This window comes from Sarcophilus harrisii, chromosome 4 (assembly GCF_902635505.1).
Source record: "Sarcophilus harrisii chromosome 4, mSarHar1.11, whole genome shotgun sequence".
Lineage (NCBI taxonomy): Eukaryota > Metazoa > Chordata > Mammalia > Dasyuromorphia > Dasyuridae > Sarcophilus > Sarcophilus harrisii.
The window spans coordinates 56,581,800-56,607,077 of NC_045429.1; the positions used below are offsets into that span (position 1 = coordinate 56,581,800).

The 25,278-nt window shown below is 36.4% G+C and overlaps 1 protein-coding gene across 1 annotated transcript in view; it reads right to left on the reverse strand.

Annotated features, from left to right (window-relative positions):
* Positions 1-3,227: 3,227 nt before the first annotated feature.
* The window catches only part of DPT (dermatopontin), a 39,701-nt gene continuing 17,650 nt past the window's right edge, over positions 3,228-25,278 (reverse strand). The window contains exons 3-4 of the mRNA XM_003770521.3: positions 8,922-9,029; positions 3,228-5,065 (exon numbers count right to left, since the gene is read on the reverse strand). Coding sequence (XP_003770569.1) covers positions 4,999-5,065; positions 8,922-9,029 — 175 coding nt within the window. The 3' untranslated portion in view covers positions 3,228-4,998. The remainder of the gene's footprint in view (positions 5,066-8,921; positions 9,030-25,278) is intronic.

Genomic DNA, 25,278 nt, shown 5'->3' on the forward strand with positions numbered 1-25,278 from the left:
GGTAAGATCTAAGATAATCTCTCTTGGTTGAACTGAGCTATCTTGCTCCCAATGAGAGAGCTCCTTCAATATTTACTGACTGGTCTATATTCCCCTATGTATCCTTTCTTTGATTTCAATTTTGCCATTGACTTTGATAAATGGGTTTCTTTGCTGTTTACTATATTTGTTCATTGTAGAATAGGCATCTGATGGGAAAGGGATCAAGCCTTGGATATAGTCTGTTTCTTTCCCCATTTATTTTTCCCATTAATGAATAGCCATACCTTTTTGCTTGAATCTTAAAATTATTTCTCCTAAACTAAGAATATTTAAGGGAGCATCTTGGTATAACTATAGCCTGGCATTCCCTCTTTCTGAGATGAGCAAAATGGCCAGGCTCTGGCACAAAACGTCTCCTTTTCTTTCTGCAGGAATTAAAGTACCCTTTCGAAAAGGGGTGAGAAAGAGATGCTTAGACACACTACATACTCTTTAACTTGTCCAGGGATGAGGATATCTATGAGATAAGGAGAAGTTTTACCTCCTATGCATGTAGCTACTATCACAAGAAGTACAATATTAATGGTACTATATTGTTCTCCAATTAGTTCATGCAAGCCTGCCTTCTCAAGTAGACTCTTAAGTTCATCAGCAGTGAAAATAGTGCTTGAAAATTCTTTTGCTTTTCTGCAGTGATTGGCACAGTTTGGAGCCAAGACACCCACTAAATAATTGAATTATTTCCTTTTAAGAGGAAAAGCGAGAACTGCAGGAGTCATTTTTTTTTTTTTTTGTATAGTCCACACAGTTTACAAGAGAAATACTGAAGGGAAAGAGTATACTTCCTCTGTTGCTGTCTTTTTCTTCACACCCATTCTGTCTTAATTTCATTAAGGATGGTGGCAGTTGTCCCTCAGTTGGGGTTGAGACCCTTCTAGCCATTAAACTGCTGAACCCTTTGGGCCCAATTTCATTATTTGTAAATCAATAGACTGCAATTTCTTTTAGAGCTGGTATTGCAGTATCTTTTATCTTTATGTTATTAGTGTTTACAATAGTGCTTTTGCTCATCTGGGAGTGACAGGAAGTCCTATAATTTCATTTTAGAAGAGAACTTGTGTGGAAATTTTCTTTGTCATATCAGAAATATGCAGCATAATCTTACAACAGAGATTTTTAATCTGGGGTCTGTGAACTCCTTAACAAATTCCTAACAAGGAGTGCTTGCTGTGTGCCAGGCACTGTGCTGAATTCTGGGAATTCAAAGAAAATTAAAAGACATTCTCTACCTTTGAGAAGCATACAGCTTAATGGAGGAGATGTCTTATAAAAAACTTAAGCAGCACATTTTGATAAATGTATTTAATTTAAATTGGTTTTCTTTATACTCCTTTGTATTTTATAATATTCATTTAAAAGTGTTATTCTGTGGATCAAAGCATAGTATTTTTTACCTTTTTGTTGTGCTTTGTTTACTTGTTTGTTTTCTCTTGTAATTTTTTTCCCTTTTGACCTGATTTTTTAAATTTTTCTTTCACAGCATGACAATTATGAAAACATATTTTAAAAAACTGCATGTTTAACATATATAAGATTGCTGTCTTGGAGGATGAAAGAGAGAAATATTTGGAACACAATGTTTTGCAAAGGTAGATACTGAAAACTATTTTTGCATGTATTTGAAAAAATAAAATACAATTTTGTAAAGGGCTTAAACTCTGAATAGGTGCACTGGAATCAGACAACCATGCACTTAAGGCTAATTACCTATTGGACAATACTTTATTAGCATATGCTTGGAAAATGGCCCTTCTCACTATTCCATGCTGGCTCAATCTTTTGGTGTACACAGACAATCATAGGTGGGATTAGAGGTGGAGTAAGACAAAACAGAGTCACTTTGGAGGAGGAGAGGAGAAGGGAGATTGGTCAATGGAGAGTATGTGGCAGTTTTGTTGATCCCCTTCACTTCTCCCACTAAAGACCATGGACTTTTGCTTATCCTGACTCTGGCTGACTCTAAAGCCTCCAGGAAGCTAACCCGGACTTCACACAATTTTTTAAAAAGTGCTATTCTGAGAGGAAATCCAAGAGGGAAAAAAGAAGAAATTTTAAAAAAGAAAGCTTAGGAATCCTTATCTCAGAAATTGCTTAGGAACATTGAATGTTAAATGACTTTTTTAAGGTCCTACAGTCAGTGTGTGTCAGAAGCAAGACTTGAATCCAGACCTTCCTGACTGATTTTTGGTTTATCTCTTCCTAGGCCATTTCTCTCTGGCTTTGTACATAGTAAGAACTCAATGCTCATTTCTGGATTTGTGGAGGTATGAGATCATAGGTCAACCTCAGAAGGCTATTACATGGAATAATGTTTACAAATTACTTCTAATTGTCCAGAAACCCTTTACTTTTCTCTATTGAAGAAAGTATGGCAAAAAAATCTGACCTAGAAAGGATGGGTTTATCTAAGGCTACACAACTTGGTTCAGAAAGATTCAAATTTAGAACCCAGGTCTCCTGACTTCCAGACTCATAGTTCACTTCTGGACACCAGTACTCCAGCAAGCAACAGGGACCAGCAAGCACTTAGCAAAATGGCTTCAGCTCACATTAAGCATTCATTAGTTATTTGTTGAGGTGGATTTATAACAAAGGGCATAAACTACTTGGCCCCAAACCAGGTAGTCAGTTGATTCGTAGCTTACCTTCATCACTCTCTTTGCAGACCAGCTATCATACTTCAGGAAGGCATTTCCCCCTTTACTCTATTTGGCACCTCTCATCATGGGACTTTATCTGTCCTTTCTTACCATGATGTTCTCATACAAGCTCTGCCAGCCTCTCTCCAGCTGTGTGCTTCAGCATTTTTCATTAACCTTGCCTTTTCATGGGGACTGTCTAGTCAGCCAATCAGTAAGTAGTATTTGTCGCAGTATCCAGCTGGGTCCCTCCCATCCTCCACCCTGGATCTGGGACTGAACCCGTGCTGCAGTGTCTGAAATATTAATGGTTTCTTTTGTGAAGGACAACACACCGAGTCCCTTTGTTGCAAATTAAAATCTCCAGCAGGAAGAAAGGGAAGGAAGATAGAAAAGTCCCTGTTCAGGAGTTAGATAAATTAGGATACTCTTTAAGCAAGAAAAAAGAGTATCCTTTTTCTTGCTTACTCTGGTTCATTCTAAAAAGATGCCACAGTTGAAACCCTGTAAGCCTAAAGTTATAACTAATCAGACATTTAATTAATATTAATGATTAATAATTCAATAAGCATTTATTAAGTACCCACTATGTTAGATAATATAGAGAATCAAATGTTTTAACAGATATAAAATTCTTGCAAACCTTAGGATGCAAAAAGGTAACTATTATTATTAATAATTAGTATAATGATTATACAATATGGCTACAAATGTGAAAGTTCCTGCCCTCAGGGAGCTTACATTCTTACTAACTAATAAACAAGTTTTGTCAGAGCTTTCCCTGTGAGTCTCCATGTAAATTGAATTTTTCAGGCTTCTCTGAAAGTCTGATCAGAACCTCAATATTTTCTTTTATAGAGGGCACATAGAATGATGACAGATTTCTCTGGTTTTGCTGTTGCTTCCATTTTGCTTCTGGAATCTTTTGGAAAGAGAAAACAGAAAGAACAGTACAAGACAAAAAAAAAATAATAAAAATAATGACTCCCTGGCAAAAGAAAGAGGAAAGACCATTGGATAAAGTGGAGAAAGATGCCAAAAAGAAAGAGTTAAATTGGAAAAAAGAATGAATTAAATAAGACTGGGAAGAAGGAGATTTGAGAAAAGGGAAAAAACTGACTAGTTGCAAAATAGTGAATTTTTTTATTTAGTAATTTGTTTATTCTGTTTATGGTTTATATCATTGTACCAAGTGATAGATACCAAAGATGACTTGAGGTGGGGTTGGGATGGAGGTAGAGAAATTATAACGTTTCCCACATCTATGATTATCGTTTGTCAAAAAATCCTGTGCTATATAGAGAAATGGTCCTGTTCCCAAGGCCCATTTTCCAACCACAAATAAGGGCACACGAATGCCTTCTTACAAGAGAAGCATTTCTCAGAGAACCAGCTTAGTAAGGCAGCTATCCTAAGAAATATCTCCTATGTGCCTTTCTATGTCCTCTCTCCTTCCATCTTTCCAAAACAGAACTTTAGTGGGATGACCTCAAGTACTGATGGTGATAAGAACTCCCTTGCTTGTCACCCCAGAATTCCTAGCTGATCACAATTGTCAAGTTCTCGCTTTGATCTTTTCCCTGTATGTTATCTTAATCAACTATATTTTTTTTATCCCCCAAGTCTGATTCCCATTTGTTCTTTTCACACACACACACACACACACACCATTTTTATCAGGCATAATAATTCATCTCTTTCTCCCAAAGACAGGAATTATTATTATTTTCTCTATTCAAACCCCTGAGCCTCCCCTGATTTCCTTTCTATCCTCATCACTACCACAGCACACAATTCAAATACCCCATTGTGGTGCAACATGGCAAGAAGACATTCTTAGTTAGGAGAGAAAGATGGGGAAAAGTTTGATTCAACTAGATGATGATTGGATATGATCTTTATCTTCCCCCACCTAGAACCCTCTGCCCCTTCTTTCTGCTTATGCTATAGTTCTTAATATTAATTGTTCGCAGATAATGGCAGGTCCTCCATAAAAATAGACTCATAAAAAATAGCATAGGGAACAGCTGTAATGCATACATGATATAATACAGGAAGCCATTAGCAGACATATAAGATGGTCTCCAACCAAAGCATCAACAATGAGCAAGAAGAGTTAATGAAATCTATGGGTTTAATTAGAATGGTGGTATTAGGCAGAAAGACCAAATAGGCTGATGTAGCAGTAACACTCAGAAAGGGAAAGAGAGAAGACCAGTTCCTTCTGCTGGAGCTCCTGCTGGTCTGCTGATGAATAGATATGCTTTGAATTCCCCCCAGTTCCTTGTCTCTCCAGCCAGCTTTGCTATGTGACATTCTAAACATTTTCAAATTCACAGTCATAGTCTGTCATCCGACACATTATGAACTTCCACTGACGATCCCTGTAGGGAGAGAGAAAAAGGTGGAAGGGAGATGTCAAAGACAGGGTAGGCTACTTCACAAAAGGGGCAAATGAAATGAAGACAAATTCTTTAGGAGCCAGTGATGACTGACCTTCTGATCAAAGAGAGTATAGAGGGACTATGGGAAGTAAGCAATAGTAATAGGTTACATTTATACAGAAACTTGAGAACACTTTTGAACTTCAAATGTAATAGATTTAAGTATTGTTTATATTACACTGTGGGAAACAGGCTCATAGAACCTGAGTCATAACTGAAGCTCATAGAACCTGAGTCATAAACTGGCTCAGAGAAACTGAGTCATAACTGAGGCTCACAGAACCTTGGTCATAACTTGTCTAAGTCACATACCAATTTAAACGACAAACTTTGTTCAATATATGTGGATTATAGCTTTAAATCAGGTAGGTTTTAGAAGATTTTGATAATATCCTAGAGCAAAACCTCTGAAACTTTTTCCTCTTTCTACTCCCTTTTCATTTGAGAAATTTTTATATGACCCCAGTTATATATATTCATTTCCTGAGAGGAAAAAAAAAAACTAAAGCTCATTGAACCTTCCTCCTCTGGGGAAGGGGCAACAGTAAAATGTATTTCACTAAAATTTTGCCCATTTTAAAACACTGGATAAATGTGAACTATTATTATTCACCTTAGCAGAACTATATTCTCTTTTCCCACTTCCCTCAACCAAAATCATGCGAACTCTTCTATTTCAGCACAGAACATCATTGAAAGCCTACTGGCTATGATATTTGGCCCTACCATATATGTAGCCATGGAACCCTGGAATTTGTAACCTTAATATAACTTCTGTTGGTGTTATTATATTATGATAATTTCAACAAAGCAGTTAGGGAGAAAGTTCTCAGGACATTGGTTATTATTTTCCCTGCCACAAAGGTCAGGGAAAAGGATAAAATTCAGATTACTCAACACATCACCAAAGAAATTTTCTACTGCTCTGTGGGGTGGGTGTCCAATCCTGGTACTGCCCCTCTTTAGTCCCTTCAATCTGCAGAGGGATGCTCCCTTTCCAAGAATTATCTCTTTCTTCCCTAGATGGGACTCCTGACCCTGATTGCAGACAGCCCTTCATATCATTTGAATGGGAAAGTGGAGGTGGGAAAGGATAACTATCAATATCCTTTCAGCCTTTGTATAAACCATACAAATGGCTCATAGCAGTCCTCCTCATTCCATCCCCTGCTCTAAGGTTATTCATTTAGAACAATTTGGAGACCTGGCCAAAGCTATTGAGAGCCTGGGTGGCCCACTATTGATTGGACTTGGCTCTTGCAAATGTCACTGTAAGGGATGACTTGTTTTTGGTTGGAGATTAATCAGTTGGTTGTAAGTGCATTTATCAGGCATGGTTGTGTTAAGACGGTGGGTATCTGGGATACCAAAAATTAAAAACAAACACGGTCCCAAGCCTGGGCATTCACACTACTGCTTCAAGAGGCTGTTAATTTGTGTTGGGCAATGTTCAGAGGCAGTCTTAAAAGGCATTCCAGGGGCTCTGTTCCCAGTGTTTCTTTAAAGGAAAACAAGAAGCAGTTTTCATCTAGAGACCAAGAATATGCCAAGTGCATTACATTTAGGAAATATTTCTCAACCTGGAGTCTCTGAAAGGTTGCCATAGGGATAGAAGAGAAGAATGGCAGAATTCTAAATCTTGATTGGTGGGTACAGTAACATACTTCAGGGTATGGGAGAGTTTCATTGTGAACAAACTCAAAGTCATCATATCTCACTTATTCAGCACCAGGCAAGTAATCTTTTTTTTTAATTATTGTAGTTTTTATTTACAAAACATATGCATGGGTAATTTTTCAGCATTGACCCTTGTGAAACCTTCTGTTTCAACTTTTGCCCTCCTTCCCTCCACTTCCTCCCCTAGATGGCAGGCAGTCCAATACATGTTAAATATGTTAAAGTATATGTTAAATACAATATATGTATACAGTTATCTTGCTGCACAAGAAAAATTGGATCTAGAAAGAATGTAAAAGTAACCTGAGAAGAAAAACAAAAATGCAAGCAAACAATAACAGAAAGAGTAGAAATGCTATGTTGTGGCCTTCACTCATTTCCCAGAGTTCTTTCATTGAGTGTAGTTGATTCTCTTCATTACTTAACCATTGGAACTGATTTGGATCATCTCATTATTGAAGAGAGCCACTTTCATGAGATTTGATCATCATATAGTATTATTGTTGAAGTGTATGATGATCTCCTGGTTCTGCTCATTTCACTCAGCATCAGTACATGTAAGTCTCTCCAGGCCTCTCTGAAATCATCCTGTTGGTCATTTCTTACAGAACAATAATATTCCATAATATTCATATACCACAATTTATTCAGCCATTCTCCAATTGATGGACATCCATTCAACTTCCAATTTCTAGCCACTACAAAAAGGGCTCAGACAGGTAATCTTAACTGAAGTTTACTCCTTTAAGTGACAGTACATTTTGTTAACAATGGAAATCTTTCTAAAATATAATCATACATTCACCTACTATCTTAAATAAAATGAAACTTTGACTTTTTCTTTATGTATCCAAGTCTTTATTATGTGGATGGGATTCTGGATTTAGTGGCTCCCTTCTACTTGCTGCTTTTCATCCAAGACACTCCATCTCATGACACTAAGTATTGGAGATGAGTACCCCAAAACCCCATGCATGGAATATTCTTTTTCATCTTCCTTCAAGTCTTAGCTAAAATGCTACTGTCTTCAAAAAGTCTTTCCTAGTCTTTAATATGAGTGTCTTTCCTCTGAGTTTAATCTCCAGGTTATCTCATATGTGTCTTATTTGTATATGGTTGTTTACATGGTGTTTCCCTCTTTCCTATTTGAATGTATGCTCTTTGAGGATAGAGATGCCTTTTGCTTTTCTTTGTATTCCCAGCACAATGCTTGACAAATTAGAAGCACTTAATAATTGTTGTTGACTTGGTTCTTGGATTTAAAGCTAGATTTAAATGTCATCTCATCCTAACCCTCATTTACAAATGAGGAAACTGAGTTTCAGACAAGCTTGGTTGCTTTCCCTGGTAGTGATCCATAGAGATGAGATCAGAACTTGATTGTTCTAATTTTAAATCCAGTGTTCATTCCAATATACTTCATCAGTTATTACGTTGTGTTATAATGCAGTAATGATTTCAGAAGCTTTAGAGGTACTAAGTGGTTCTAGTCTGCAGTCTTTTTTGGATTTTCTGTTTAATAATATTTGAACTTCTACCTTATAGTTAGGTTATTAGCTTCCATTTTTCTTTGATATCTGTATGCCTGCCTCTGGCAATATACTCTTGGATTTTGGAGCTACTCTGGGTTGGGAAACTAGATAACTAAAGTTGGTAGGGTTGTGTTTCAAAGAACAAAGAAGTTTTGAGTAAAGGGGTTCTCATGGGTAAAGTGTATTTTTTAGCGCAAAGATTTTGTGGCATACTTTGGCAGCTGGGTCAGAGCATGCTTAGGTTCTAATTTTCTAATAACCTCGACCCACCAATTGGGAAAGTAATTGGAAATTATAGAAGGAAGGCCATGATAACTTTTACTTATTATAAAAGTTTGAGAGTTATCATAGTAAGACTGGTACACATTTGATGACCTGGTCTAAAACTATCCCACCTTGGTTAGTTACTTCAACAGAATAACTTGATTCTTTTTGCTTGAGTGGCTTCAGCTGAACAAATGTTTCTAGGTAAGTTCCTTACCAGGCTGGAGAATAAAATGGGAGTTATTGTATTTATTGTATAGTGACATTCCCATGTGGCCCACCCTCCCCTTTCCCTTCTCCACTCAAAGGGAAACTCTGCTTACCTTTCTACTGCTGAGAAAGTAGTTGTTGCTCCCCGCATATAGTATTCATAATTGTAGGAAATCATGTCTATCTCTTCACCATAGTGGCCTGGGTATTCAGTTGTCAACCTGGTGAGAAGAGGGAGAGCAAGAAGAAGAGAGAGGGAGACAGCAGATAGACAGAAACAGAGACACAAACAGAGACAGAGACAGAGAGAAAGAGAGAGAGAAACACACACACAGAAGAGACAGAAACAGATAGAGAGAAACAAACAGAAACATACAGAGAGACAGAGAGCAAACACAAAGAGAGATACACAGAGTGAAACAGAAAGACAAAGAGACAGAGATAGGCAGAGAGAGAGAAAGAGGGGGAGTGACAGAGAGACAGATAAAGGAAAGGAAGGAGGAAGAAAATGAAAATATTGGTATTATTCTGGCAGGAAAATCAATATCATCTATAAAGGAATATGTTGAGTCAGGGAGGTATGAATATTGTCTATTGTAGGCCAGGCAAATTATCATGGAAGCACCAAGAAGAGTTAAGGGGGAGATGCCCTCCCTGCATTCTATCAAATTACAATTGAAAGATATAAATTATTTCACAGGTGATCAGGTGATAACAATGGATGGAACTCTAATTGGTATCATGGAGTCCTGAGTTCCAATTCTGCCTAAGATACTTTCTGTGTAATTCTGGGACAAGTCGCTTTACCTCTCTCATCTTCAGCTTCTTCATGTATAAATTAGGGCTTATAATAGCACCTACTTTATAGAATTGTTTTTAAAATATATGAAATCACATTTAAAATGTAAAGTTTTGCATAAACGTATATGATTATATTTCTGTAAATGTATGGGGTATGAAGTGTAAGTTAGCTACTATTATTGTAGGTGTTCCTCCTTACCCACTAACAATTTTTCTCTTATTTTCTAGGCTAGTCCATGTAGTCCATAGTATTCCCGAGCCCCATCCTAGGGATCTGAGTCCATTTGTATCTATCCAGAGAGAAAGCTTGAGGTCCAAAGTCTTGTGGTTCCTCTCTGAGTTGTTATCAATTTCAAGGACAACTCATTCATGGTATGCTTATAAGGAATCTTTCAGAAAAGAGCTGACCCAGACCAGAGTGTTCCCTGTAGATTAAACTGGATCCCTAAATTCTGTATCTGCACTCTAAAGTTGTCCAGGAGTTAATCTGCTCTCCAAAGTGGCAAAAATTTTATCTGTCATAAATGATGACTAGGCCATTGTACTATGAAGAGATAAAGAGTCTTATCTATATTGTCCAACTGACTTCAGCAGAAGAGGTGAGTTATGAAACCTACAGGGCTAGTTAGATGGCTCAGAGAGTTTAGTCAGGAAAATCTGATTTCAAATCTAACCTCAGACACTCATTAGCTGAGTGACCACAGGCAAGTCACTTAACCCTAAACTATTCCAGTATCATTGCCAAGAAAACTCCATGAAGGTATTCCATGGAATCAAGAAGAGTTAGACAGACATAACTAAATGACTAAATTGCAAATGTATGAAATTTCAAAGAAATAGAATATTCTAATTGGCAGGGATTTTATAAATCATGTTATCTAAACTCTCATTTTGCAGATTAAGAAAATGAGTTGAGTCCCAGAGAAATCAAGGTAGTTGCTAAAGGTCACACAGCTAGTTAGTGAATGAACTGGACTTTATATCTCTTGACTTCCTTCTCTCTGCTATGCCATGATGCTTTTATTTTTCTGCATTTTATCTCTGTTTAAGACATTACAATCCCTTTGTCAGGCAGCCAAGCCCAAGTGGATATGCACTGCATGTGTTTCCACTTATTGCGGTCATGGTGGGAAATCAAGCTCAGCCAAGTTGAGAAATCCATTCAATCTTTTCATTTCCAAATGGACTCAGACCTTCTGGGGTTTGGCTTTGTTTGCTATGAGCTAAGCAAGGCTTCCTCTTTCTAATGAAAAACAACAGTTCTTATGAAATACAAAGTTGATGCCAAATATGGATCATTAAAACAGACCCTGCTAATTTTATGATCTCTGATGATTCCGAGAGATTAGATAGAGTTTACCTCTTATGGTTAAAAAAAAAAAAAGTGGTGCTATTGATGGTGATGGCTGTGGTGGTTTTAATGGTATTGTGGGGGATGGTAGTAGTCGTGGTTTTGGTGGTGGTGATGTTGATGGTGCCACTGATGGTGGTGGTGATGGTGATATTGATGATGGTATTGGTGGTGATGATGGTGGTGATGGTAGTGGTGATATTGATGGTGGTATTGGAGGTGGTGATGGTGTTGATGGTTGATGATGATATTGGTGGTGATGGTGGTGATAATGTTGATGGTGGTATTGGTGGCAGTGATGTTGATGGTGGTATTGGTGGCAGTGATGTTGATGGTGGTATTGAGGGTGTTGATGGTGCTGATGGTGATGGTGGTATTGGTAGTGGTGATGGTGTGATGGTTGTGATGATGTAAGTGGGGATAGAAGTGGTGATAATGGGAATGATTCAGAAGACAAGAAAAGTAAGAACAAGATTAAAAGTGGGATGATAAATTTATCTAAAATAACTGTTTTTGAGCACTTCAGAAGTTTTATTTACATAAATGCTCTTAATTTGATTTATATATTATTCTATCTTTAACAAAATGAAGCTACTGTTTGACATCAATTTCCTTAATCTAAATCAAGCTGCTGTAAATGTTTAGAAGTAATATGTTTATATTTCATGAAACATTTTTATTATTATTTAAGGCTTTGTACTAATTCACATTGGTCTTGAGCCAGATTCATCTAACATAATGAGAGATTTTACCACATTGGAGCATTGAAATACTGCCACTGCTTTTTTTTTTTTATTCAATCAAGAGGAATTATCTTCAGAACAAGAAGGCTAGAACAACAACAACTTGTTAACGAAAAATTGAAATCACACATAATTGAGGAGATAGTAAAAGAGCACTGGAATGATCTCATCAAGGTCAAGTCCTGAGGCCCAGATCATTTGATTTTTTTTTTCATTAATTCCCTTGAAATTCTTGATCTTTTGTTTTTCCATATGAACTTTGTTGTTATTTTTTCTAGGTCACCAAAATAGTTTTTGGGAAGTCTGATTGGTATAGCACTAAATAAATAGATTAGTTTAGGTAGTATTGTCATCTTTATTATATTTGCTCACCCAATCCAAGAGCATTTAATATTTTTCCAGTTAGTTAGATCAGACTTAATTTGTGTGGCAAGTGTTTTGTAGTTTTGCTCATAAAGTTTCTGATTTTCCCTTGGCAGATAGATTCCTAAATATTTTATACTATCAGTAGTTACTTTAAATGGGATTTCTCTTTGTAACTTTGACTGTTGGATTTTGTTAGTGATATATAAGAATGCTGATGACTTATGTGGGTTTATTTTATAACCAGCAACTTTGCTAAAATTGTGGATTATTTCTAATAACTTTTTAGTAGTATCTCTGGGGTTCTCTAAGTATACCATCATATCATCATCAAAGAGTGATAATTTGGTTTCCTCGTTGCCTATTCTTATTCCTTTAATATCTTTCTCAGCTCTTATTGCCATAGCTAGCATTTCTAATACAATATTAAATAGTAACAGTGATAGTGGGCAACTTTGTTTCACTCCTGATCTTATTGGGAATGGTGGCAGTTTGTCCCCATTACATATGATCCTTACTGCTGGTTTTAAATAGATGCTACTGATTATTTTAAGGAAAAGTCCATTTATTCCTATACTCTCAAGTGTTTTTAATAGGAATGGATGTTGGATTTTATCAAATGCTTTTTCTGCATCTATTGAGATGATCATATGGTTTTTGTTAGTTTGGTTATTCATATGGCCAATTATGCTGATAGTTTTCCTAATATTGAACCAGCCTTGCATTCCTGGTATAAATCCTACTTGATCATGGTGAATTATCCTGGGGATGATTTTCTGTAGTCTTTTTGCTAATATTTTATTTAAGATTTTAGCATCAATATTCATTAGGGATATTGGTCTATAGTTTTCTTTCTCTGTTTTCAACCTACCTGGTTTAGGTATCAGTACCATGTCTGTGTCATAGAAGGAATTTGGTAGGACTCCTTCATTCCCTATTTTATCAAATAATTTATATAGCATTGGGGCCAATTGTTCTTTAAATGTTTGGTAGAATTCACATGTAAATCCATCTGGTCCTGGGGATTTTTTCTTAGGGAGTTGTTTAATTGCCTGTTCTATTTCTTTTTCTGAAATGCTGAGGCCCAGATCAAAAGAATATTTATGAACTATAATTGCTGAGTCACTGTCTATGATTTCTTTAAAACTGGCATGGAGACTAGGCCAACTCTTACAGGACTGAAAGAAGACAAATGTTCTGATATTCTAAAAGGAAATGAAGGTGAATATTTCAGATTATTAGGTCAGTGAGCATCATTTTGATTTTTAGCAAAACTTTGCAATGTATTAAAGAAAGTTTTATCTTTTCAAAGAAAGTATTGATTGCTATGATTTAGCCATGATAGGTTAAATTTATTAATCATGCTAATATGGTTTTATTTGGGGGGGGTACAGTTATTAGATGGTAGATGAAGGGGATTTAATAAGAGTAAAGTTAACAGAAGCTTCTTGACATCAGGAGGTATTTTTATTTCTGCCTTTATATTCTCAGTATCTACCACAGTGATTTGCATACAATTAGTATTTAATAAATATTTTGAAGGGGCCTTGACTGATTGATTGACCTGGATTTCAGCAAAGGTTTTTCATGATATCTTTATGAACAAGATAGAATGGTGCAGGCTGAATAATACTACATTCAAGTAGATTTGGAACTGGTTAAAATTTTGAGGTGAAAAAAGTGTGATAATGACTTAAGGTTAACTTGGACTGGTGCTACTAAGGAAACACTGTACAACTTTTTGACCATATGGTTTTCAATGTTTTTATTATAACTTGGATGAAGACAGACGGCAAGTTTATGAAGGTTACGAGTGGTAGGTAATATCATATTACAAAACTGGAATTCCAAAAACAAAACAAAAAAACTCTAAAAACCAAAAACCAAAAACAAACAAACAAAACAACTTGGCAGCTTAAGGCAATGGGCCAAATTTAATATTAGATATATAAAATTCTACATTTATATCTTTTAAAATCAGATGAAGATATGGGAGAAAATTCATCAGCTCAACAAAGTAAAGACATCTTTCTTGGGAAAAAAAACCCAACAACAACAACAAGCAGCATAAGTTGCCAGGGAGGGATTTGAATTCACCACTTGACTGAGAGGAAGAAAGGAAAAGGAGGATGAAAGCTAGATAGAAAATCAATAAGTTGAGTGAAACTCCAAAATTAGGGAAAGAGTTGGCAAACAGGACAAACAGGAGGGGTTGAAGTGGGAGAAGAAAAGAAATAACAACATTAAAAAGCCCTCTCCTTAAAAAAATGATAATTATATTTCTCATGTAGTCTGATGAGGGCAGAGTAAATGAAAGCTGTAGCCTTCCTCATTATCTTTCTATGAAAACTAATTACGATAAAGTATCTTTTTTTTGTCCTCCTTATGGTACTGTTGATTGATACCAAACTTGAAATCTGCTTCTTTTATTCCATTATAGTAACTGACACATTAGAAACACATCACACACAATATCTCATCATATCCTTATGACACCTGGATGATATTAGTATTACCAATAGTATTATTATTGTTTAGTCATTTCAGTCATATCTGACATTGTGATCCCATTTGGGGTTTCCTCAGCAGAGATACTGGCAAGGTTTGCCATTTCCTTCTCCAGTTCATTTTACAGATGAGGAAAGTGAAGCAAACAGGGTTAAATGACTTGCCCAGGGTCACTCAGCTGGTAAGTATCTGAAGCTGATTCTGAACTCAGGTCTTCCTCACTCAAGTTCAGCATTCTCTTCACTGTACTACCTAGCTACAGATGTTATTGTCCCCATTTTGTGATGAAGACACTACCACTGCGACTCCCAGTTTCATAGCTAGCAAGTATCAGAGGGAGAATATAAACCCAACCCTCTCCTAACTCTCTTTCCTTTCTGTATTTTCAATCATTCAGTGTAGTAATCCTCCCTTCCAGTTTAATTCATCTACAAATCTGTTACGCATGCTCTCTATTAAATTGTTTTTTAAAAGCTTTTTTTTTTCATTTTCCAAATGTACACAGATAATTTTCAACATTTACCCTTGCAAAACCTTGTGTTCCATTTTTTTTTTCTCCCTCTCTTCCCCTGACCCCTTTCTCTAGATGGCAAGCAATCTAATATGTGTTAAACATGTGCAATTCTTCCATACATATTTCTACATTTATCATGCTGAAAAATCAGATCAAAAAGGCAAAAAATGAGAAAGAAAACAAAAAGCAAATAAACAACAACAAAGAGTGAATATAAAGATAGTATATGATCCACACTCAGTTCCCACAGTCCTCTCTCTGGGTACGGATGTAGAATCTCTACATAGATTTGAGACTGATTAATCCTTGTTTAAACACAAATATGTTGACAATGCTGATTCCCAGATCTAGCAAATGGTACTCTTGTTAAAAAATATGAAATAAGATTAGGTTGGTATGACTTCATAAGTATCTGTATTGACTCATAATGATCAACACTCCTTTTTAAGTGCTTACAAATCATCTACATGGTATGGTCTAGAATTTTGCCAGGAATTGAGGTCAAGATCTCTGACCTACAGTCTGGAAAATCTGCCTTCCCTGTTTGAAAACTGTGCAGCATTTATGTTGTGGTTCATTTCCTGCTTTCATAGTTCTTAAAGATCCCAGTTTTTTTTTTTGTTGTTGTTGTTGTTGTTTGTTTGTTTGTTTTGTTTTGTTTTGTTTTTTAAAGATTAAGAGGGATTCAATAATCATGGTCATATGTTTCTTCTGTATCCAAGGCTATGGTTCATTTGAATTTCATGACTAGATTTAGTCTTGAAATTTGAAATACCTAGATGTTTTCTAATCAGGATATCATTAGTTTGGAATTAATCGACAAGCCAATTAGTTGTGTTCTATCCTTAGTGTGAAGATTACCCTCTTTGGTAGAGAAAATGGAAGAGAAATGAAGTTTTCCTCTCTGGGTTCAAGTGAGACAATGTTTCCTAAGAAGACCCAGAGAGGCCTGAGCCTTTGAACAGAAGGTTTGGGTTTTATACCTTTTTGTGTGTTTTATTGTTATTGTTTAGGGAAGACAGTATGCAAGAGGACAGAAAGATTCTGGTATATTCATAAAACTGTTCCAGCAACTTTGGACAAGGTATCTTGAATTTTCACTCAACCTTCTCAAGTGGCACCAGTTATTCTCAGACCAAGTGAGATATTTAAACTTCTTCCTTATCAGGGAGAATGGAAGATATATATATATATATATATATATATATATATATATATATATATATATATAATATGACCCTTATTTAATTTATTAAAATGTGTTACTTAAGCATTTCTAGTCTATTTTTTCTAGCATCTGTTCTGTATTTGTGACTGATAATAGTAAAAAAAATTATAGTAATAACAATCTACCATTTATATATTTATAAAGAATGACCATGTGTCAAATTGAAAATGGATAAGATTTGGAAAATAGCTTCCTCTGAGTTTTCCACATCACCTCTAGTCCCTTCGCAGCTTGGAGGGATCAAATACAAAGAAAGATCTGCTCTCTATTGTACATTGTACTTGAGGAAGGGCATGCTCAGTGATTTTTCATCCATTATTCTCAGAACATATTTTATTATAAGGGTGTTAAAATCCTATCCAAACCCCCAAATATGCAATTAGTTGCTAAATCTTGCTCTTTCTACCTTAATATCTCCTGTATCTGCTTTCTTTGGTACCATGTCTATCACCTTGATTAAGATCTTCATTTCCTTTTTTCTGGACTGCTAATTATTCTGATTACCTTCTAATTATTCTCCCTGTTTAAAATGTATTCACATTTTAATCCTTCCTCCACACAAATAACCAGATGATTTTCTAAAGTACAGATTTGGCCATGTTACCTTTCTGCTGTCATTTCATACACTCAGTGACCATTTTCTCTAGGAGTAAGTAAAAGTTCCACTAGCAGGCTTTTGAAGATTTTTACTACCTGGCCCTTCCAAAGTTTCAATCTTGTTATCTACATCCTGCTTCTTCCTGAAGTCTATGGAGCATCTGCACTAGCTTTCTTTTTGTTTCTCATGTATCACTCTCCATTTCCCATCTCTATTCCTTATATAAGCTGTCTCCACATTCTTGGAATAAATTCCCATCACATTTCCTTTTTTAAAATTAATTAAAAAAACACTTATTATGCCAATATCAAGCATTATCCATCTTATTTCTCACTTCCAGAACCCCTTGTTTCTTTCGAAATGCTGCTCAGATGCCAGCTTCAATATGAAGTCTTTTTTAATTCCTTGGATGCTAATACTTCCTCCCCCATACATTTACATGGTATTAATTTATATATTTTGTGTATGTCTGCTTATGTATATGTTGCTTCCCCTAATAGAAAAGAAACTCCTTGAGGATAGAGGCTATTTCTTTTTTGTCTTTATAACTTCAGTACTTAGCACTATCCAGGGACAAAGTAGGCAGTTAATAAATCTTTATTTCTGGTTCCAGTAAACCTCAACCATGACCTACATTCATACCTAGACACCATCTTGTCCCAAGTGTTAGAATTAATAGTTAGTACTCTAAGAATAATTCAGGACAAAAGGAAGGGTGGTGGTAAATTATAATAATTTAAGGCATTCAAAGCACTTTATAAATTTCCATGTGATCCCTGGGAAATAGATGCTATTATTATCTCCATTTTACAGATGAAAATTATGTGGGTATTCTGATTTTATTCTTTCACAAGGACGTGAAGAAGCCAATTCCTGAGTAGAATTCAAGTTAACCATTCATTCAGGAAAGCTCCTGTCCCCCCAAAAAAATCCAGTCTCTTCACTAAAGGACTAAGGGAAACCTGCATCAGTGTGGTATTCTAATCAAACCAGCTGAGTTGTTATAATGAGAAAACTGAAGGACCCAAATTCCACTTTCCTAAGGACCCAGACAGAATCTTAGAAGAAAACATTATGGTTCTGATCTGTATCTGCATTCCTCTCCTGCCTCTTCCTGAATGGTACAAACACCACCTCTCTAGAGTTTTTCTTGGTTTAAAAGATAGGAAGTCCTTGAAAACTTCCCAGCCAGAGCTTTAGTACGTACCCAGAAAATCTGGTTCACTCTAGCAAAGCCAGCATTAATCAGCTTATTTCTGAGGCAAGGATTGATGCTTGGAGTGGAGTGGGGTCTCACCCTGGAATAATCCATCAGAAAGTATAAATCTGAAATCTTATTTGTTTCCCCCTCCCTATCTGAACAATAGCCTATATGTCATCTCTCTCTTATGCTGTTTAACTTTCTTTATCTATAAGTCTTACCCCCAGCCCTGTTGTAAGTTTCAGCATGGTGGGGTCAATGAATTATATTTTCCAGTTCTTCCTTAGGCATGGTAAGTAGTCAATAAATATTTGCTGAAGGAACCCCAACAGGTTAATGTTGTCTAACAATATGTAGAAGATGTGGGGAAAGGCAGCCATGCTTTGGTGTGCAGAGTCTAAGCTTCAGTATCTAGCTCACTCTGAGTAAATTTAGACTCTGGCTGAACAAGGATGATCAAACAGTCCATCAAATCCATGAATTTTCTTAAGTTTTTGAAGCTCCAATGAAAGTTATCTATCTTCAGGAAGTAATTAAAAATTACTAAATTATAAATATGTCAAGATAATGTGAATGTAGGTCAGAATGATAAAAGGGACAACTGATTCTATGTAAGAACAGAGATTCTATTATCTGTAGGAAGCTTAGTTCCTTACAGGTGGCAGAGAAATGTTAAGACAGAGAGAAAAAGAGAGGGAGGGAAGGGGAAAGGAGAGAAAGAGAGAGAGAGAGAGAGAGAGAGAGAGAGAGAGAGAGAGAGAGAGAGAGAAGCAGAATGAGCAGAAGCAGAAGGAGGAGAAGTGTAATGGGACAAGCACTTGACAGAAGATTTAAGTTCATCCTGTGCTAGATTATAGATAAATCACTTAGCTTCTATGTATGCTCAATCTCCTCATATGTAAGAATGGGACAAAGACAAGGATTACTGAGAGGAAAGTGTTGGAAACACTGTGTAAAATGCATTATTCAAGTATTTCTATCACTTTAGCCATTTAGAATCAGCAAAGACCTTAGGAGCCAGAGCCTCAGAGAAATCCAACGGTCTTTTTAAAGTCACATAGGTAGTGTCAGAGACAGTATTTGAACCCTGGTTCTCTGATTCCAGCATCAAGAGTCTTTCACTGGACCAGGTAATAGAATAGAGAATGCTGTTCTTGGCATCAGGATGATTTGAATTCCAATCATGCACGTAGTCGGATGACCTGAGGAAATTACTTAGCCTCTTTGTCAGCCTCGATGTTTTATTACTTAATTACTCTACATTACAACCTGAAATTTGGGGAGAAAACAAACAGACCTGCATGACTTGTTAGCGATCCATCTTTTGATATGATTTGATCTTCACCATTTTTGGAGACAATGGTCTATAAATATTCAGAGAATAGCAAAATTCCCCCTAATTAAGGCAAAATGTCGATCTGAATTATGGAGCATAAGAAGCGGACATCACTTTGATGTATTTTGGTCTCCTTATTAGTTCATGTGTCTGCCTGAATTCCAGCCTAGTTTCTGAGGCAATGATTAGCATCATTCTTCAAGTCAGTTTTTGACATACCAGAAATTCCAGCTTGAAGACTATGATCCTAGGTCCCCCAGTTAACAAGTATCTAAGGCATGGTTTGAAGTCAGATCTTCCTGACACCATGTAAAGCACTCTTTTAACTGTACCACTTTCCTAGATGACTTTTCTTGGCAGCAAATACATTTGGAAAATGTAAGGTTGCCTTGAATGTTGATATTGGCAGCTTGCTTAGGGAAGGAAATGGGTACTCACTTCCAACCCTCCAGCCTTTTGGATCCATAGCCAGTCACTACATGGACAGCATCATTGTCATGATACAAAAGAGTAATCTGGTGTGCAAGTACCATGGCTGTTAGGAGAGTAAGAAATGATTATCAACAGTCTGAAGACTTGCTGCTACTTTTTAGAGATATAGTTATACCTTACTAAACAACCATGCTAAGAAATCTAAGTCTTTTGCTTGGTGTGTGTTTATCCACAAATAGGTGATTGTATACATAATACATACATAAATATATATACATACATATATCTCATAACTACACATCTATATATCATTTACCTTTTTGGATGTGCACACACTGTGTGTGTAGGGCAGCAAGGTGGAGTAGTGAGTGGAGTACTAGGTCTGGAGTCAGAAAAGCTCATCTTCTGAGTTCAAATCTGGCCTCAGACTTACTAATTTTGTTACTTTACCTTATGGACCAAAGTTTCCTCATTTGTCAAATGAGCTAGAGAAGGAAATGGCAAACCACTCAAGTATCTCTGCCAAGAAAACACCAAATGGAGTCAGATATGACAGAAATATGACTGAACAACAATACACACATATACATGCTACCACACTGATTATATCTCTCTATAGACATTCCTCTCCAGGAAGTATTGCTGACCTTTCTCCCGGATTTTCTCTGCTATGTTCAAGAAATCTTTTTAGCTTGGAAGGTCACTTGAGCCTTAAATTTCACTTGTTAGAAGTTCCCTATTCCCCTCTAGTCTCTCAAAATCCTACATACTAGCTTGGAACCAAAGGATCTAGGACCTTGGATAAGGATAAGCTATTCATTATATTTGTACCTGAACCTTAGTTCCTTCATTTCCATTGTTTGTAAAAGGATGTGTGTGTGTGTGTGTGTGTGTGTGTGTGTGTGTGTGTGTGTATGAATACTCTCATTTACCTTTCAGGGAAAGCATGATGAAATGCTTACGTTTTCTGTTCATTAATATGTACGTATGAGTTTTTGTTATAGAAAGTCTTGAAGTTACTTTGGAGTGGGAGCTGAGTGAAATAAAGAAAAATACATCCCTGGAGAGGGGTCAGACACTCCATAATGGATCCTAGTTCTTCTGAGCCTCAAGTTCCTTACTGGAGGTTCCTTGGACTCATAAGATATATCTTGGACTTCATTTACTTCATTTGTAAGTCCTGGTGTGGAAAATCCCTTTTTCATGTGTATTAGTAACATGACTGCAATGTATAGTCTTACAGAGTTACTTAGGGACCCAGAGAGATTAAGTAACTTGTTTACTTAGCACAGCTAGTAATGAATGTCACAAGCAAGAGTTGATTCCAAGCCTTTTTGATTCTAATTTTGTTTGGCCCCAGAAGGAGAATGAAGAGCAGGTCAAAAGGCAGACTCGGGATCAACATAAGGAACTTCTCTACAATCAAAGGTGCCTCAAAGTAAAATGAGGGAAATATTGACCTTCCTTTCCTTGGATGGAAATAAAGTTACTCAAACACAAGATTAGGGGTGTCAGAGAGGGGATTCCTTTGTACTTATAGATTCTATAGTTCTTTGATTTAAAATCTTATGAGATAATCTTCTTCCTCCCCCCAGTTCCTACTATCAATGCCTACCTATCATTCTATAGTTTCCTAATTTTGTTACTGTTTTAAACACGGCATTCATTCATTCATTCACTTATTCAAACAAACATTTATTATGTGCCTCGTATGCTAGTTGTTGGTGAGAAAAAAAATGTCTGACTTCAAGAAACTTATTTTCTTTGAGAAAATAATCTTTCAACCAATTCAGGGTTTATTAAGCTTAAGACAGAATCTTCACTGAATTCATACTGCCTGCCTCCTTATGACATGAAGATAATTCTGAAATCTTGAAAACTATGCCAAGGCAGTGCACGCACAGGCTGGACCTACCAAACCTGGGAAGGTATCCAGACCTAGCTAAGATTGGAAAGGCTTATTACCAAAAGGTGACCACCAGATGATCAATTTTTATAAGCCTGGTGATAACTAGTGAAAGGGAGTATATGACCCATGTCAATAGGGATCCTCATTTTGATGTGATCATCAATCTCTTAAAGTATTAGAAAGGGAGACTGTTAAATTTTAGAATATGCAATCAAAGCAGCCCCAGATCTTCTTTCCTTCTTTCTCCTTTACCTTCTCTTCTCTCTTCCCTTCCCTTTCCTATTCCTCTTTTCCTTTAGCTCCTTTTCCCACTACATAGCTAAATGAACTTGCAGTTCCATGTTGAACACTGTGAGGAATATTTCTTGCTATCTTACACTAGCATGGATGACACAGCAAGTGCACATTCCTCCCTAAATAAAATAAGCTAGGAGTTTCTGTTCTGGATATACTGCTTTTTAAATGTCAACATTTGAAAATTGGAGTTCTCAGGGGATTTGTTTCTTTCCAGTCTCTTGTTCCCTAGTGCAGCCCTCTGGACTTAGTTGACTCTCCAGTCAGAAACCAGAGGAGGCTATATTTTGCAGGTGACTAATTTATTAAAAAGTATAGGATCTAATGAAGTAAGGAGTATAGACTTTTAAAGCATTTTAGTCGTGTGTGTGTGTGTGTGTGTGTGTGTGTTACTGGAAAAGTCAACTGGCTGCAACTTGGCATAGTAAATAGAATGCTGGGTCTGGAATTAGGAATCAAATTTGACCTCACATACTTACTAGTTGTGTGACTCAGCTAGGCTTATCACTGAATTGCTGTCTGGCTCAGTTTCCTCAATTGTAAAATGGGAATAATAGCAGTACTTATCTCCCAGGGTTGTTATGATGATCAAATGAACATTTGTAAAATACTTAGCACAATGATTGGCACATAGTAGGTATTTAAGAAATGACTGTTACCATTCTGCCTTCCATTTGGCTTAATTATTATGGCAAGTTAGTTCTCTAAAAGATCCCCATTATAAGACAATTCTGGATCTTGACCTTTGTAGGTCAAAGGGAATGGATGGATATGTAGGATGTGTAGCTGTAAATTTGTTCAAAGGCAATTATAAAGAATCCATTTTCTAGATCTCTAAATCATAAAGACTTAAGTGGATGAAGGGGTATCTGCAAATCTCCAGTGAGGGGTCCTACCCTATAAGACTTATCTTATTAATGGACAGAGTAAACAGTAGACACTTTGGAGTAATGTGAGGCTCTCTGAAAAGTCTGATCTGCCAGTTCATTCATTCATCACTTAGAATTAATGAAAAAGAACAAATCTTAGGAACAGTCTAGTCCTAAACAATTCCAGTAAGAATTTCTTGTAAAAGATTCTCAAGAACGGGAATTCAACTATAGTCATTCAAAAACTGATTCGTTGAAGCTTAATGGATATTGAAGGGGAGTAGGAGATCGCCAAAGCATAAAAAAGGTTCATTTGTTTGCTGGTTGTAGAGTTTCAGCCTAGCTGGCTGACTCCTGACTAAATGGAGAAAACACAATTAATTAGAAAGATATAAGGAATTAATTTGGAAGTCAATTGTTTCACCATGGACTTTACTGAAAGCATAGATTCTATATGTTATTTGCAGGAATAAATGATGTGATTATCCATTTTATGACATACAAATGTATGTCACTTTCATTTCTTTATCAGATATCATAAGTCTATTGAGACTCTGCATCTACTAAGAGATGAAAAACTACCCTCTATATGTTTATTATCTTGAGTGATTATTTAGTGTTTGAAACCCCTGTTGTTACTTAATTTGTGAAAACCTAGACATGAGCTATTCTCAGGCTATACTTACGGATTTGCAAATAAACTCTGGATTAGGAAATGATAAGATAAAAAAAAATGATCTTCTGAGAAAACTCTAGTGATTGAAACCAATTCACATGAATTTGGGGCTGAAAGAGAGAGTGGTCTCAGGGCCACAGGGTATATTTGTTTTGTGTCAATTTATTTGCATATGTGTTGTTTCCTTGGAGCAGAATGTAGATCCTTGAGGTAGCTCTGTTTTTTCATCTCCAGTGTTTATTTATGACATGGCTTAATTATTATGGCAAATTAGTTCTCTAAAACACCCCCTTCATAAACCTTGCACATGATAGGCACTTAAAAATAGTTGAAGTGAAAAGGCAGTCAGAAAAAGGTACTTAAAGGGCTGGTTGTACAAAGTTCCTCATCTCTTAGTCTCCCCATCATTTCCAGTACAAAAATTTGAACAATACTGAAGGAAATGAGATAAAGAGGAAGAGAATATAATTCCAAGAAAGACAGCATTCACCATGACTTAGTAGGGAATAAGAGTCAGGTCCTTGGGATATGAACAGCTGCTTATGCCTTTGCTCCAGAAAGAGCTCATTCCTTGATAACAGGACTAGAATTTTGAGCAGAATCTTTAAATTGCTTTATTCAAAAAGTGCCTTACCCTTTTTCATTGTAAGTAACTTGAGGTCAATTTATTAAATTTGTCCTGCCCTGGACCAGCACCAGTGTCCTGAAAAGCAGTGGGTCAAGCAGCAAGTATATCTCTTTATATCTATTCTGGCACAGAATCAAAGTAAGTTAAGCATTTAATAATGATGATGATGATGAAGATGATGATAGAGGATGATAGCCTACCCATATCAGGTACTTTGCTAAGTACTTTACATATTTCATTTCATCCTCACAACAACTCTGGGAAGCTAGTACTAGTATTATCTACATTTTACAGATGAGGAAACTGAGGCAAACAGAGATTGAATCACTTACCTGGGGGTCATACGTCTAATATATGATAGAGGCCAGATTTGACTAAGATCTTCTTTTCTACAAACCTGGTGCTCTACCCACTATACCTCCTAACTAGTTGAGTATTAAAGAGTTCAATGATGCTATCATTTAACAAGATAGAGGTGGGAAGATACTTCCTACCAAAGAGCAAGTGAAGAAGGTATGGACTTATTTGATTTAAAGGGATCCAGGTGCCTGCCTTATTGACCAACTTCTCTTAGGAAAGAACTATTACAACTTGATAAGAAGTTAACTTCAGGTGAGTGTTTATAGATATGTTACTATTAAGAGATCCCACAGAATCAGGGGGAAGAAACTATATGTATATATCAGAATGAAGAATAGAACTGTAATTTTAATGTCATAGGGAACTCCTAATGGAGGGAGGAAATTCTCTCTACCAATGTAGGTTGCCCAAAAGCTAGTAAAGACTGTGGTTTGTCCCCGGATCATATAGCTATTGTATATTGTAGTCAGAATTTGACCCAGGTTTTCCTAGCTTTGAGGCTGACTCTCTACGCTCTTTGCTACACTGACTATACACATACACAAATACACACACACACACACACACACACACACACACTCACTATATGTACCATCTATATCACTTCCCCTTCATAATTCCTTATTTGTAATGGTACCAATAGCTCCTCCTACATGCAC